This window comes from Chanos chanos, chromosome 6 (genome assembly GCF_902362185.1).
Source record: "Chanos chanos chromosome 6, fChaCha1.1, whole genome shotgun sequence".
Classification (NCBI taxonomy): Eukaryota; Metazoa; Chordata; class Actinopteri; order Gonorynchiformes; family Chanidae; genus Chanos; species Chanos chanos.
Window position 1 is genome coordinate 6938108 of NC_044500.1, and position 15480 is coordinate 6953587.

Consider the following 15480-nt stretch of genomic DNA (forward strand, 5'->3'; position numbering starts at 1 on the left):
CCTGAGACCTTAATGAGGTCAATCAAAGTATGGTTTCAGTCTTCCAAAAACTTTATCTAACACATTTCTGATCCAATCCCTGAAATAATTGTCAAATAAAACCCTTGCTACCTCCACTGAGAAAAAAGTAAGATGAAAATCAGTCTCTTAGAGACATTTGAGTTGCCACTCTACTGTTATACACAACGTGGATTGATTAATGTAGATTTTGTGATATTTTGTGTGTGTGTGAGTGTGTATATAACTTTGTAAAATTATGACTTTGTTGTTTACAGCTAGCCAAAGCGAAACAGCAAACATGCTTCTCATGACATTTGTTCAAAAAGTGAATGTGCGTGGGTGTGAATGAGTGATTTACGTCAAATGAAAAACTGTAAAACATAAACAGAATGGCACGAACATATTTCCCGTTCGTTTCATTTTCCTCAAACCAAAGCACCTGCCCAGTTCCACTGTGAGATCCCTTTCTTCACGTCATTTTGTGGTACAGACATCACTGTCTGTTACCAGTCCTGTTACCAGTAGCTTTGTATGCTTTTTGTCTCTGTCGACTTACTGAACGCTCAATAAGAGACTTTCATCTTGGGGATGTTTCTAATTAGACATTCCACCACGCTATCACGTCAAGGCCATTATACAAAACCACAATTTTTCCGTTAGAATGTAGGGAGGGAGCGTGAATACACACATGTATAAAGCTACTGTTAAATATTACGTTTGTATGACAGGGAAAAAAAACCAAAACACACACAAAAAAAAAAAAGAAACAAATGAACTAAAAACCATCATAACCACAGACAAAAGAGGCAAAACCCAACATGGGCAAAAGCTATTTTAAGATTATGACAGATGAGACCATAACACTGAGGAGGGAGGGTTCTTTTTATTTTGAACTAAACATTAATTTAGCCTCCAAGTACCATCTCATTATTACTACTGTGAAAACAGTGGTAAAAGAGCATTAAAGGACTGTTTAGGAGACTCCATGTTAACTAATACCTTATCATTAACACACAAAAGAAGTCATGATCTCTACGTACAAAGCCTACTTCTTGTGAACATAGGAGGGTGAGTTTTGGCGTGTTTGAGCACATCCGTGTACATGCAAGACCGTCATGGTTTTTACTGTAGGTCTTAAGGAGTGCTCATTTTTGCTTCATCTCTCAGGAACATTATGCTCAAGCCTGAAATGATGTGACTGAACTCTTCAGATCCCAATCGGTGTGCATGTCTTAAAAAAGCCTTGTATGTTCTGTACATTTCTCACGTGTTTCGCAGTGTACACAGTGATGTTTTCAGACAGAGAGACCTGTTGAAAGGGTCTATGGTGTCTCTAACCAACAATATTTTCAAGGGCTTTCAAAGTCTCCAGGGCTGATTCTGTACGATGGCTTCGCTATCTGACGTTTTTAACTTGGACTAGCAGACAGACTGATGTCTTCAGACATCAACATGTGGAACTTCAACACAGATTTTTGTGAACATTTTTGTGTTCAACTCAAAAAAAAAAAAGAGACTTGAAGGCAATACCAACAGCCTTATCAAATGCACAACCAATGGCCAAGTGATATCTTTGAGAAATTTCATCAAATTTACTCTGAAAAAAACCAAACACAACTTCCAACACTCCGCATTCTCAAATTTGAGAAAAGAAATTCAGAAATGACCAACGCTACAACCTTGTACAAATAAATGAAAAAGTTTATTCACCCAACAAACTGGATATTTAACAGAAAGTTATATTTATGCTTGAAATAAAATAAAAACATTAAAAAAAAAACAAACAAAAAGACTACTCGTGGGGTAGGGGGGATGTGTGTGTGTGTGTGTATGCCTGCATTTGCATGTATTTAAATATCAGAGCATTTCAGACATAATTCAAATTTGAGAGCAATGCTCAGCAGCGAAAGAGAGATGGAGAGAGAGAGAGAGAGAGAGAGATGGAGAGAGAGAGAGAGAGAGAGAGAGAGACAGATGGAGAGACAACGGGAGAGACAGACGATACGTTTGAAAAGGACCGATAAAGTCAGTTCTAGGGACATGGCGTCAGAGCTGCCATCAGGAGCTCCATCTTATAGACAAAGTTCTTTCCCTCCATTCGGCTCCAGTGCACTTCCTTATACAGGCCCCGCAAATAGTTCCATTTGGCGTCCTGGACCACGTCGCTCTTGGGCAGGTCCTTGGCTTGACTGCGCGGGAACTGAACCAGTACTTTACAACCACTTTCAGGCCCATTTCGTACTACAGACAGAGGGATTGTGAAAAAGAGAGAGAGAGAGAGAGCGAGAGAGAGAGAGAGATACGGAGAGTGATGCACACTGTGTAACAGTAACATAATAGCATATATGGAGACTTGAGTGATGTCATATCACAGCTCCATTCACAATTTTAGTCAGTAGAGGCACTGGATATCTTACAGTGAATACATGTGTGTGTGTGTGTGTGTACGCGTGTACCTGATATAGCGTATTCCCCGTTTGGAGACGCCACAGTGATGGCTGAGGCGTTGCCGATGCTCTCGATGGGGCCATGGCCGACGTGGTTACTGAAACTCAACACGTGCCAGCCCATGACCTTGGCCAGCTGCTGCACTGCATGGATCTGGTGCTGGGACATCTGTGGAACACACAAACACACACACATATATGCATACAGAATGACACAGCACTGCTGATACACATATACATACAGAATGACACAGCACTGCTGATACACATATACATACAGAATGACACAGCACTGCTGATACACCTATACATACAGAATGACACAGCACTGCTGATACGTCACACTCACACAAACTGCCTTGACATTGCCACAAATTCAGAAACAAAGTAAAAAAAAAAAAAAAAAAATTGAAAAAGTTTAAAAATGTATTGTGGTTTATTAGAAATGTAGGAACAGCTATTAATACATGTATCCACAAACATAACATTTTGTAATCTAATAATGTATTTTTTAATAAATTTAATAAATAACTTTGTACGATCTGTCAATCCTGATGCGCTTAAGTAAGAGTTAAGTCATTTTAATACAAGGTACATGTAAAAATTTGCCCGAGGACATGAAAGTACCTTAGTTGTGAATCAGAGTGTGAAAAGACGCATTGTGTAAAAAGTGTGATGTAATAGCTCATGATCGTACACAGCCAAATGTGACAGCGGTTTAATCTTCCTGTCTAGCCGCAGTTATGAAGTTGCAAAATCCAATAGTTCCAATGATAAACACGGCTCAAATCTCAGCCAACACGTTTTCAACTACGCACCTGTGTTGCAAAACAGTTAAAAAAAAAAATACCCTCTCTGCGTACGTTCATTTGAATAATACAGAATTCAAAGCACTTTCTTTTGAAAATGTTTTTGCGGTATTTTCAGTGAATCCACTTTGGCCCTGCAGTTTTCTCTCCACCCTGACTGTTTTTTTTTCCCTTCTCTCACAGGTATGGCAAAGACGCAGAAATGAACAGTTTTAAACATATGCCACAAAACATAAACAATTTTTTTATTTCACTGCAAACTGCAAAGCCTGTGCAAAGTTTTGCGCGCACTTATGAGATAATATATCCTTTCATCCACCTTCATTCTCACTGTAAGAAGACTGATTTCCCCTGTTACAAATGTATTCTCTTATAGATCATACCAATGGCTAAGTGACCACCAGTTCACATCATTCAGTCAAGCACTTACACATTAATAATCAACTTCTATTACTGCTATGTTATTTCTTTTCTTCTGTTTTTTATTTTATTAAGACAATGTGCATTTTGCCTGTTGTTGACTACAAAGGCAGAAAGCCTGAGTATACTCATGAAAGGAGAAACGCTCTGAGACAGCTCTGTTTCTGTGTCTACACATGATGAAAAATGAGTGTGTGTGTGTGTTCAAGCATGCATGCGTGTGTGTGTGTGTGTGTGTGTCTCACCTGAGAGAGTAAGAAGTCCTGTAGCTCCTGCTCTTGGTGTGAGAGGGTAATGACTCTACCATCTCTGTGTACCACCCTGATCTGCTCCACACCAATATTCAACTGCAGCTGGATGGACCTGGGAGAGGTGATAGAGACAGGGATAGAGGGATAGAGAGACAGAGAGAGAGAGAGAGAGAGAGAGAGAGAGAGAGAGAGAGAGAGGGAGGGAGAGAGAGAGAGAGTGAGGGAGGGGGAGGGAGGGGGGGGGGGAGAGAAGGAGAAGGAGAGACAGAGGGAGAAGGAGAGACAGAGGCAGAGGGAGGTAGAGACAGTATCAACTGAATAAGACTCTTATTCTCAACACACTCTAAATCTGAGAGTATGTGCATACTCTTAGACAGTTCTCATGTCAAGCCCAATACATGCTGTTTTTGCTGTTTCTGTTAAAAACAAAAAGGCATCTCTCAACCCATCAGAGACGTGCCATGCCTGGCGGAAACAGAGTCCGACAGGGCTTACGATTTTGAGGGCTTGAATTGTGGAGCCCTGCCCAAGCCGATAACACTCACATGGATCTGCCTTTGACAGTCCCTGATTAGCGAGGTCACAGATTATCAGTATCAGCGTTTACACAAACAAACACTTTTCAGCTGCCAAATGCTTCTAATCACAGAGGTGTCAAAAGTCCCGATTAACTTGTAATCACGCTATCCTTAGCTATTCCATTCTCTATATCACAGCTGGTCCACTGATTGGCTAGTGACTGATTGGCTGGCGACTGATTGGCTGGTGACTGATTGGCTGGTGACTGATCGCTCTGGTCTTACTTGCAGATCTGTTCGTAGCCCTGAGACGTGATGAGCACTTTGACACTGGACTCGTAGACGTCGTTTATGTTGGACCAGTGGGCCTGGATCTGAGGGTCTTCGATTCGACTGGCCAGGCTGTCAATGGTACGTGCCGTCCTGAGAGAGCGATGGACAGGTAGAGAGAGAGAGAGAGAGAGAGAGAGAGAGAGAGACGGGTGTGAGACAATAAAAGAGAGAAAGAGAGAAAAGTATCACAGTTTCATACAGTTATACTGGATTAATTCATGTGTTACCCATAAATTCACACAATGTTGTTTTTTTTTTTTATTATTATTATTATTATTATTTAAATCTTAGATAAACCTCCTGATACATCAATCATTGTTTGTTTATATGGTGCGCGTTTATAGAGAGAATCTCATTGGAAAAAAAAAACAGTTGCAACAGTCCTGGGTTACCCTGCTTTATATTCTGGTTCTGAACAGGGAATAAAAATGGTATTTTCCACAGAAGGAGTGAAAAAAATGAAATTTTATGCAAACTGTAAAGCTTATGCACATATGATTAACATACTGGTTGCATAACATTTACCATCATTGTGTGTGTGTGTGTGATCTGAGAAGAATGTGTTTGTTTGTGTATGTTCTGAGAAGAATGTGTTTGTTTGTGTATATGAACATGTGTTTAGTGTGTGTGTGTGTGTGTGTGTGTGTGTGTTCTGAGAAGAACGTGTTTGTTTGTGTATATGAACATGTGTTTAGTGTGTGTGTGTGTGTGTGTGTTCTGAGAAGAACGTGTTTGTTTGTGTATATGTATGTATGTGTGTGTGTGTGTGTGTAGTCTCTACCTGCTCCTGAGGAAGATGTGTTTGGCCTGTTTGATGATTTTCTCCAGCAGTCCTTCACTCTGTTGCAGAGCGTTGATCTCAGCTTTGTCATAAGCCATTGGCCCAGCCAGTCGCAAACGTTTATGTCCAAACGGTGCACTCGCCGGGTGAGGCATTACCACAGAGCTCAGCGTTTGCTTATGGAACTACACACACACACACACACACAGACACACACACACACACATAGAGGTAAGACAAAAATCAACATAACCACATGTTTATCGAAAACAGTCACAAATGAGTGAATGATGTAGGAGTACATGTATGTGTGGCTCTGAAGACTCTGAAGGTTTGGAGGGTGTTCTGACCCTAAAGGTGGTGCTGGGACAGAGGTCTGTATGTGTGTGTGTGTGTGTGTGTGTGACAGCTGCACACTGCAGAATCCGCGTTACGCCCAACCTCAGCCAAGCGGCGCCACTTCAGTGCCACACACAGAGACGGCAACCGCTTGGCCGAGGTAACGTCAAAAACACACAGTCAACCAAAAAACACCACCACGTGGATACCACGTAGAATTTTTCGGCAGGAGCCCCTAAGGAGACACGACCGGTGGCTTGCTAAGTAATCCATTAAGTCTCAGCTAAGAGGGTCTGGGAAGAGATACAGAGAGACATCAGGGGAATCTTATGAACGCGCTTCCGCTTCCACACATTACCAGCTGAGCCGCCTCCCTAAATGAGTGCCACCGGCCGGGCCATCAAGAGGAAGAGCTCTCGTAAGCCACCCAGGGTTCGAATCCCAGCCGGACCTACAGAGACCGGCAACGTGGTCTTCCGTGTCCAGAGACTGAAAACCAACACCGCACAGAGCACCTCCTAATACCAGGTCGACAGCTAAAGCATCCCCTCATGTGTGTTGTCTGAGGCACAGAGTGCAAATACAACACCCATCCTGGGGTTAAACCTTTTCCCCCAACTCTTCCCTCATCAATCTCCTGCCATAGTGTGTAAATCTGAGGTTTTGTACACATGGGATTAAGTGCGTGCGCGTGCGTGTGTGTGTGTGTGTGTGTGTGTGTGTGTGTGTGTGCGCATACCTCTCTAATGAGCTGGTGCAGGTTGTGTTCCAACACGTAGAGATGATCGTCTGGTTTGGTTTTCTCCGGTGAAGCCCTCTGGTTCTTTTTCTCTCCCGTTGAATGACATAGAGATATGGACAGCTGTAGACCTACACACCAGTCAGAGAAACGTATTACACAAACAGACACACACACACAAAAAACACACTCTCCAGCAAATCTCACACAAAAGTAAAAGTGACTTCTGCATGTATTCGACTGTGCGCATGTGTTATGTACACACCTGGAAATGGCTGAGAGATGATTTGATTTTTTACCACAATGTGGGGGATTTGGGATTTAATCTGAACAGCCTCTCGGGAGAGCTGAGCAAAGATCTCCTTACACAGCAGCACATTCTGAGCTGCCTCCAGCTTTAAATGCCATGCCTGGGAACCTGACACAACAACAGGGAGAACAGGAGAGTGAACAGAAAAGGATGAACAATAGAAGCAGAGTATAAGTAACATCAAAAGGGAATAACAATAGAGATGGCAGAATGATCTATAAAAAGAGGGCTTAATAGTTGAACAATAATAAATGTAAATCTCTGTGAGCGCACACACACACACACACACACACACCATGAACAGTGAATTTGTCCTCTGCATTTAACCCATCCAACACACCAGTAGTGAGCACACACATCAGACGCAGGAGCAGTGGGCATTGGGGGTTAAGTGCCTTGCCCAAGGGAAGCGAACGGGCAACCCTTTGGTCACAAGCCCAGTTCTCTAACCTCTAGACCACTTCTGCCCACAAAAAAGATAAACAGTTGAAAAGTTGGCGTAAGAAGTGTATGTTTCTACCTGGTTTGGTTTTGGGTTGTCTCCTAAAGAGATTTACGGTGCCAAGATCACCTATATCAGGTGCCTGTTTCTGAATAGAGACCTGTGTGGAGGAAGGGAGGGAGAGAATGTGAAATCACTGCTGCGTGTGGTCCATTTAGTTTGACCACTATCTTCTTCCACGTCAGACTAAAATCATAGCCACTTGAGTTACAGCTTCCATTCCTTATACTGAAACACATGAAGAAACCAACTAAACTAAACTTGACTTGACGCGACGCTCTAGCTGATCTGAGCTCAGTCAAAGCCGAATCTAAGGAACACGCCTCTTCCCGTGACCTGTGATCCTTACCTTGATGTAGGCAGATCCCTCCAGGTCACTGGGAATCTGCACGTTGAGCGGACAGTGATCCTCCGGGATCTTCTTGTCTAGATCGATGTCTGTATTTTTAATGACTTCAAACGTGCCCTGGTGTGGAAACAGAGACCCAGCGCTGCGATAGCTCAGGTCTCCCAGGATCTTGTCTCCGACTTTACGGAGCTTCCACTGAGAACGCAGTCGCAGGAGCTCGGAGTTGAAGTCCCGCTGCCGTCGGTTCTCCTGGTTCTCGGCCACAGACTTGCTCAGTTTCTCTGCCCCTTTCAAGAGGATCTGGGCGGCAGTAGCCAAAGACTTCTTCTTACTGATCAACTGGAAGACCTGAGGCGTCTGTAAACACACACACATTATACGCACATGCTGTCATTTAAGAGAATGCTTAGGAGTCTGCATAAGCCATGGATGATTTCCAGCTTCACTTTCAATTTTCCCCCCCAAAGTACACTGAATCCATTTATCCATTTCTCTCTTTTTGTGAAACATTTCTGTAAGGCATGGTTGAATGGCAAAACAAGAGCAAGCTATATATATATATATATATATATATATATATATATTTTTTTTATAACCTGAGTCAATCAGTCTGTTGATCAGTCTTTAATCTGTTAATGTCCAAGTATACTTTTACATGTGGAAACTTGCGGAAGACTAAGATGGGCTTGCGGTTACCTTGGTAACAGCGGGATCCTGGGATACAGGGTCAAGAGCCATGTATTTCTTCTCCTTGACAATGCTTAGCACGTCATGCAGCACACACATCTCTGTCAGAGCACTGCGCAAGTTGTTACGCACAGAGTCCCAGGGCCAGAGAGACGGCTGGAACTTCACGGTCCCTGTGGGACAGACAGAGAAGAGGGAGGCGATAAAGTAAAGAAGGAGAGAGGGGGTTAAAAGAAGAGAAGTAAATTGAAAACAAAGCAAAGAGCAAGAAAAGAAGAAAGAGAGATTAGCCTATGACTCTTCACGTTTACATGGCTGTTCAAATGCTGTTTATTTTATTTTTTTCAAAAGCGAGTTAAAATCCGTCACAGATCTGTACTCGACTGACCCTCGTCCTCCTCCTGTTCCTGTTTGGTCCACTCCAGCTCTCGGCTCTCCGCTTCTGTCCCCTCTTCGTCCGAGTCGGAGCCCTGGCTGAAATCGATGCGCTGCGCGAGCTTGGCCAGGTTCTGCGACATGGAGAGCGGCGGGACGTAGGTTTCCGTCCCGTCCAGAGAAACCTCCTGGACCTGCTTCTCGCATGACGACTCGATGCTCACACGCACCGCTGGCCCACCAGACATAGTGCTGAGTGGATGGGTCTTCAATCTGGGAGAAAAAAAAAAAAAAAAGTTATGATGTTTACATCGTCACGGCTAAAATGACAACCACAACAACTACACTTTCGAATATTTACTAAAGGTTTCAAAGCCGATGCAGTCATTCTTGAGTAGATAAAAATACACAGATGAATTTCGCAGTGTCTTCACCCTCTAAAATTCAGACTTCAGCGTGTGGAGAAACTCACTGCGTGCATCTGTCAGTTGCAGCTGCAGTAGCCACGGATTTTGCCTAGCCCAGTACAAATTAGAGACATAGTATGGAGGCATATTGCTAACAACGGACCAATCACACAAGACTACGGGCTCCTAAGGTAGTATCGTTTTTTAACACCCATAATGTCACTAATAACAAATCAGAAAACGACGTTAATCCACTATGCCCTGCTGATACAGAAAACGGCTACACATGTCGCTGTTTTTTTTTTTTTTTTTTAATGACAGTTCACGTAATTACCTGAACATTCAACACTTTATTTCAACCTAGAGAAAGAATGCTTTGGACACAGTTGAAAAAATTAATAGAACAGATGTTGAGGAGAATGCTCATGAAAGCTAAGCTAACATGAGCTAAATTTGCTAATGTTTCACTGACAGATTCAATAATGCAATTCGTGACTACTCTGATTATACACATTATGAAGCTGCTACCAGTATTTCTTGCTGCTTTTCAATGTGCGTGTTTTATGTCAAAGCAACATATACGTTACTTACAGTACAATCTTTGGGAGCTGCAACCAATTGCCCGGCTATCTATCCCACCGCGTATTGCTAACAATAGTTTAAATCTCGCGACAAGTTGGGCCGGGATGTTCTGCTATCGCGATATATCTTGATGCTGGGGTACGTGCAACTTAAAGCTATGCTGAGGAGTGTTACAATAATAAAATAAAGTAAACTAAAATAAAAATGTGTGCTCAGAGCTTTAGTTTTGTGAGGCCGAGAATTTAAACACTGTCCATTGTTGTCTCGTTATGCTCTTATGGCTGATTAAACTCTTTTGGTAATGTTTTTCTTGTCCATGGAAAATCACATATAACTGAGGCACATACTTATTTCTATTTCAACACACTTTTCTAACAATGCACTTGCAATACAAATTATATGGTACATAAAGAACACTACAGCAGACTTTCATCTGCATTTCTGCAGCTTGGAGACGTTCAGTGAAAGTGTGCCTCACAACGTTTAAGTATATCCTAATGCATGCGTATTTCAATAACAATAGACTGCTGACAGTCGGTTGACAGTTAGTTATCTCCATCTGCAGCCAACCACAAAATGACAACCACAACAATGTGAAGTTCCGGGGAAACGGTTGTGGTGATGGTTGTTTTGCGTTTTTAAAGTCTTCCGCGTACGTAGAAATGTTCTGTTGAATATGGTTGGATGCTAAAATTATGATGTTATCCAATCAGGTTGTCCCAGGTCACAGCAAGCGAACAGGAAGAAAAGATGGCGGCGAGGAATGGGAAGAGTGGCATCTTGGAAAAAGTAAGATTTACTCTTTACTTTCCCCCGTTTACAATAAAGCCTTAGCAGTAGCGTTCGCTGTCTCGAGACACAATGTGATTAATGGTGTAGATATTTTCAGCAGTAAAATCTGCATCTCATTCCATGTTGTAGGCGCGCGCGTCACCGACCCCATTTGTGTATGAGCAGTAACGGTAGCTAGAAACTAGCTTAAACGGAAATTGAGATTTCAGTGTGCTTCGTGCAATCAAAATTATTTTTGCAAATTGTGCTCCTAGTATGCTGACATGCTGAGAATTCGCACGAGGGGAATTAGAAGTTATAGGGCTATTCCGCCCTTTTTACGTGCAAAATATCATCCATGTTCTGATACATTGGCATATAGAGGTTTCGCCCTCTTTCATATCAACCCACCATATGTTAAATATACATACCTCTCTGCCTTTAGTATTGCATTGCATTTTTTCAAAATTTGGACACGATAACAGATGGCTAAGGGAGGGATTATGGTGTTCTGGTTACTGTAATTTTTGTTGTGCCCAGCCGCCAATTTAATGGGTACGTGTGCATCAGTCATTTGGAGAGACATCACCCCATGTGGCATAGAAATGAGTTTTAAAACAAGTGAGTCACCATAATCTCAAAACTTAAAAAAAAAAAAACGGAATCCGGTTTGTAATTAAAATACTGTGATCCTTTTCTGCCGATTTGCAGTGGAGGATTGACGAAAAACCTGTGAAGATCGACAAATGGGATGGTGCAGCAGTCAAAAATTCTCTTGATGATGCAGCTAAAAAGGTATGTGTATATAATCTAGGTTTTAATTAGGTGATTTCTTCTTTGTAAACTATTAACTGGCTTTACATCGGATGCAGTTTTTTGAAACCGCTTTTTTTCCCTCTTTATTCACAGGTTCTCCTAGAGAAATATGGCTACGTTGAAAACTTCAATCTTGTTGATGGTCGTCTCATCATTTGCACAGTCTCCTGCCTTTTTGCAATTGTAGCTTTAATTTGGGATTACCTTCACCCATTTCCTGAGTCCAAGCCAGTCCTGGCATGCTGTGTTGTATCATATCCTTTAATAATTTAGCTGCAGCATCTTTATGCAACTTAATATGTGCCCGCAGGGTCATAGAGAACTGGTTCATTGTGTGTATCTTGTGATCAGTATGTATCAGTTTATGAACACTGGCCAACAGCTTCTGGTTGCTTATTAGTCATGATTAATATCAGATGTGTTATATGTGTAATTTTTGGTGTATGTTTTTGACGTAATTATTGGCTGTGTCTGTGATGTTTAGTTTCTTTGCATGTGTGTGTGTGTGTGTGTCACATGCTCACACAAATTTGCCCTACGTAACAGTCGAGTCTCGGGCTCCAGCGAACACAGCACCCCTTTACAATACTGGGTTTCACCCGGTCCTGAGTTTATAACTGCTGGTGAAACGGTTTAGTCTGTAGTTAAAGTCAAGAGTGACAACATGAAGATGTTGGTCTCACCACTTGAAAGCCAGTGTTTCTGCTGTTTGTAAAACAGTGTCATTTCCTTAATTGGTCATCACATATTTCATAATGATGGGTATTCTGACCCTCTACACAACCTACAAAGAGAAGAATATCTTTCTGGTGGCTCATCAGAGGGACCCAGCAGGCATGGACCCCGATCATATTTGGCAGCTGTCGTCCAGTCTCAAAAGGTAAACCAGCCCCTGATTTGAGTAAAACGCAAGAGTCACAGCTTTCTGACATTACATTGAATTCTCTTTTTGCATAACCAGTGGCTTTTGAAATCTACACGTTAAAATGTCGTAGTGTTTCAAACTAGTTTTAGAGGGAATTGTTTTGGTTAGCGCCGATCAGCCGTTAGACGTTTATATATTGCATCAAATTCTTTTTTTCTGCAGGTTCGACGACAAGTACACGCTGCGAGTGTCCTTCACCGACGGGAAGACCAAGCGGACGCGGGACAAAGAGGACACGCAGTCGGTCGCGGTGTTCTTTGACGAAAACGGAACGTTGGTCATGGACCAGTTTGAAAAGTGCGTCTCGAAGCTTCACGACACGTTGACGTCGGACAAGAAAACAAAGTAGGGCGAAGAATTAGGTTATTGGCGCCAGTCTCATTGTAACCCAACACCACAGGGTCACGGTCGCTGAAGAGGGAAACGCTGATGTTAGTTGGGTGTTTGTAACCAGTGGTCAGCTACGCAATTGCGTAGGAGTCTACACAATAGTATTGTGACAACATTTACATCTTTTCATCGGTTCGTTTTTTTGTTCGTTTTGTTTTTTTTTTTTTAACTTAACCGTAACTTTTTTTTTTTTTTTTGATGGGTCAGTTTGTTTCTCATCTTGCTTCTCTTTTTTTTAAAATTGCCCATTGGTCCAGTCTTTGTTCCCTGTCATCGTCTTTTTAGTATCCAGATAGATGTCTCAGATCTCTGTTTTGCTTGAGAATATTTGAATCCATCTTTTTTTTTTCCTTACAGAAGATGTAAACTCATTCCTGTAGTGCATAAACAGTATTAGATTTTTTTTTTTTTTTTCAGGTTAAACAAATTGAACTATGGCAAAGCCAAAATAAACACAGGCATATTACAACCCTCCATTTCTTTAATAAAAGGAAAGTTGTTGTTTTTTCTTTTCTTTCTTTCTTTCTTTTTTTTTTTTTTTTTTTACTTTTTCCGTTTAAAAAGAAGCCTCACAAATTGAAGGATGGACAGTGAGTGTTCTTCTCATGTTCCTCCATCCGCTACAAGTCACAAGTCGTATCAATGGATACAACGCCTTATAAAGAGTATGAAGACTATGACTGGAATCATGTGTTTTTATTTCTTCTTCTTGCAGATACTGTGTCCAAGAGACAGTGTGTAAATATATATATATATATACATATATACACATATGTATGTATATATATGTACATGTATACACACTGTAAATATATATTGTCCCAAGAGCCTTATTAAATGTGACTCTGCTTCTTCTTACAAAACTGCATTACCACTAGATGTGTTTTTTCCCCCAATCAGATTGTAAAGGGCAAACATATAAGAGTGAAAAAGGGACTGTATCCATAAATATCTTTGTGCTATTCACATGCTGTAGGTTTTAATTTGAAGCAGAGGTAATTAAGTTGGTTTTTTTTTGTGTTTTGTTTTTTTTTGTAATTAAAACGAGGGTGTGAAAAAGGAGCAGTCCTTTTTCACTTATCCTCACTCAGGAGAGCATGCCCGTGGGTTTTCTGTCTAAATGGACGTTTATCACAAGGGTGCAAGAGTTTTTAATTATTTAATTTATTTTGTAATGGTTAGATACACCTGGATACAGTTTCTTTCTCTGTATTAAGAGGTTAGATAAAGCAGAGATGTCTGCAGGTTTTTTTTGTCTTTAGATTTCCAGCTTTAGCTACCCTTATTGTATGTGCCTGTTCAACAATGATGACAAAAAAAACAACAACTTCAAAATAAAACGGTAAAGGCATTTTTACACCTGTCTGTTACTGTTTTCTTACATATTTATTTATTTCCCCGCTTGCAATTCATTTCCTGTGTATGTATATTTCAAAAGCAATTGACAGCATGCTTGTTATGGAAAACGGCAAATCGCTACATTGAGAACGGATCTCGTATACAATCACAAATGTCATCTTTATCTTTAAAGTCTTCCGTGACCTTTTTCGCAACACCGAAACAAACAAATTAAAAGTCAACCGTTCCTCGGCCAGCCTCTCTAAATCTCATTAAAGGATTTTTTTTTTTTTTTTTTAAACAGCACTCCGTGCTAATTATGTTCAACTGATCCTGTCTGTTAGGGCTTTCCTCAGCATGTGGGATTTCAGCCAAATTTGAGCCAAAAAAAAAAAAAAAGTATGTTCAGTCAAATGGCATACCACGAATGACGTGTTGTGAGTGGCATGACTGGTTGGAAACATTGGGCAGATTTTCAATGTCATTCACCCTTTTCTCTCCCTCTGAGACATATCACGAGTTTAACCTCTTTTGACTGGCTGTGTCTGGCTGTTCAGTGCACTCCGCAGACATTGTGCATACCCGTCACTTAAGCCCTCGTAAACAAATCTGTCGGCTTTTACTCCATTGTGGCAGTGGCACGCTGTGCTGACAGAGAGAGCAGGGGTACAGAAACGGAGCGATTACCCATAAGACAATGCGGCGCATGGTTCCCTCATGCTTGTTTACAAATGCCTTTAACCCCTGACGTGCCGGAGCGCGTCATATTTCTCTCCACGTACGCTGTGTACATTGAGAATTTCAACAGCACTGTTCATGTTGGGCTTAAATTGCAATAAGCCAGCAATATCTATCTATCTATCTATCTATCTATCTATCTATCTATCTATCTATCTATCTATCTGTCTGTCTGTCTGTCTGTCTGTCTGTCTATCTGTCTGTGTATGTGTGTTTTTGTGTCTGTGTGCATCTATCAATATATCTTTAAACAAAATATAGTAATATCTTAGTTTTCAATTTGATGTGAAGGCTTAGCTTTCAACAAAGATCTTCATAAATAGTGTGTTTATTAAAAGCATCACTGGACAGTTTTAATCAGTTACATATACAACACTGAAATCCCTGTGGTCACTGGAGTGTATTCAGCTGCGATGCAGAAAAAAGAACTCTCTTTGCATATCTCGGTATTTAGTTTCACAATGCAAATATTGTATGTTTCCATTCACATCTATGCATGTCCGTATAAACTATACGAAACTAGTATTAAAAAAAGACATTAGTTCATTTGACCAGAGATGACATACACAGTAAATTCCTCAGTGAAGAGCAATTTTATTTCAAATGTCTTTCCAATAAAATATGTGGACTGTAAAAATAGTATCATCATTAGA

The 15480-nt window shown here is 41.2% G+C and overlaps 2 protein-coding genes across 2 annotated transcripts; one reads left to right on the top strand and one right to left on the bottom strand.

Moving 5' to 3' along the window:
• Positions 1–1829: 1829 nt before the first annotated feature.
• med17 (mediator complex subunit 17) lies at positions 1830–9927 on the bottom strand. The gene is made up of 12 exons (XM_030777534.1): positions 9859–9927; positions 8874–9133; positions 8495–8658; positions 7799–8155; positions 7468–7549; positions 6903–7055; positions 6638–6768; positions 5560–5744; positions 4731–4868; positions 3922–4039; positions 2457–2616; positions 1830–2241 (listed from the first exon to the last, which is right to left on the bottom strand). The coding sequence occupies exons 2-12, from the start codon at positions 9106–9108 to the stop codon at positions 2033–2035; spliced, it is 1932 nt and encodes a 643-aa protein (XP_030633394.1). The 5' UTR covers positions 9109–9133; positions 9859–9927; the 3' UTR covers positions 1830–2032.
• A 648-nt stretch (positions 9928–10575) lies between these two features.
• Positions 10576–14108, top strand: spcs2 (signal peptidase complex subunit 2). Its single transcript, XM_030777681.1, has 5 exons — positions 10576–10638; positions 11332–11415; positions 11530–11690; positions 12182–12316; positions 12524–14108. The coding sequence occupies exons 1-5, from the start codon at positions 10600–10602 to the stop codon at positions 12708–12710; spliced, it is 606 nt and encodes a 201-aa protein (XP_030633541.1). The 5' UTR covers positions 10576–10599; the 3' UTR covers positions 12711–14108.
• The last annotated feature ends 1372 nt before the right edge of the window (positions 14109–15480 follow it).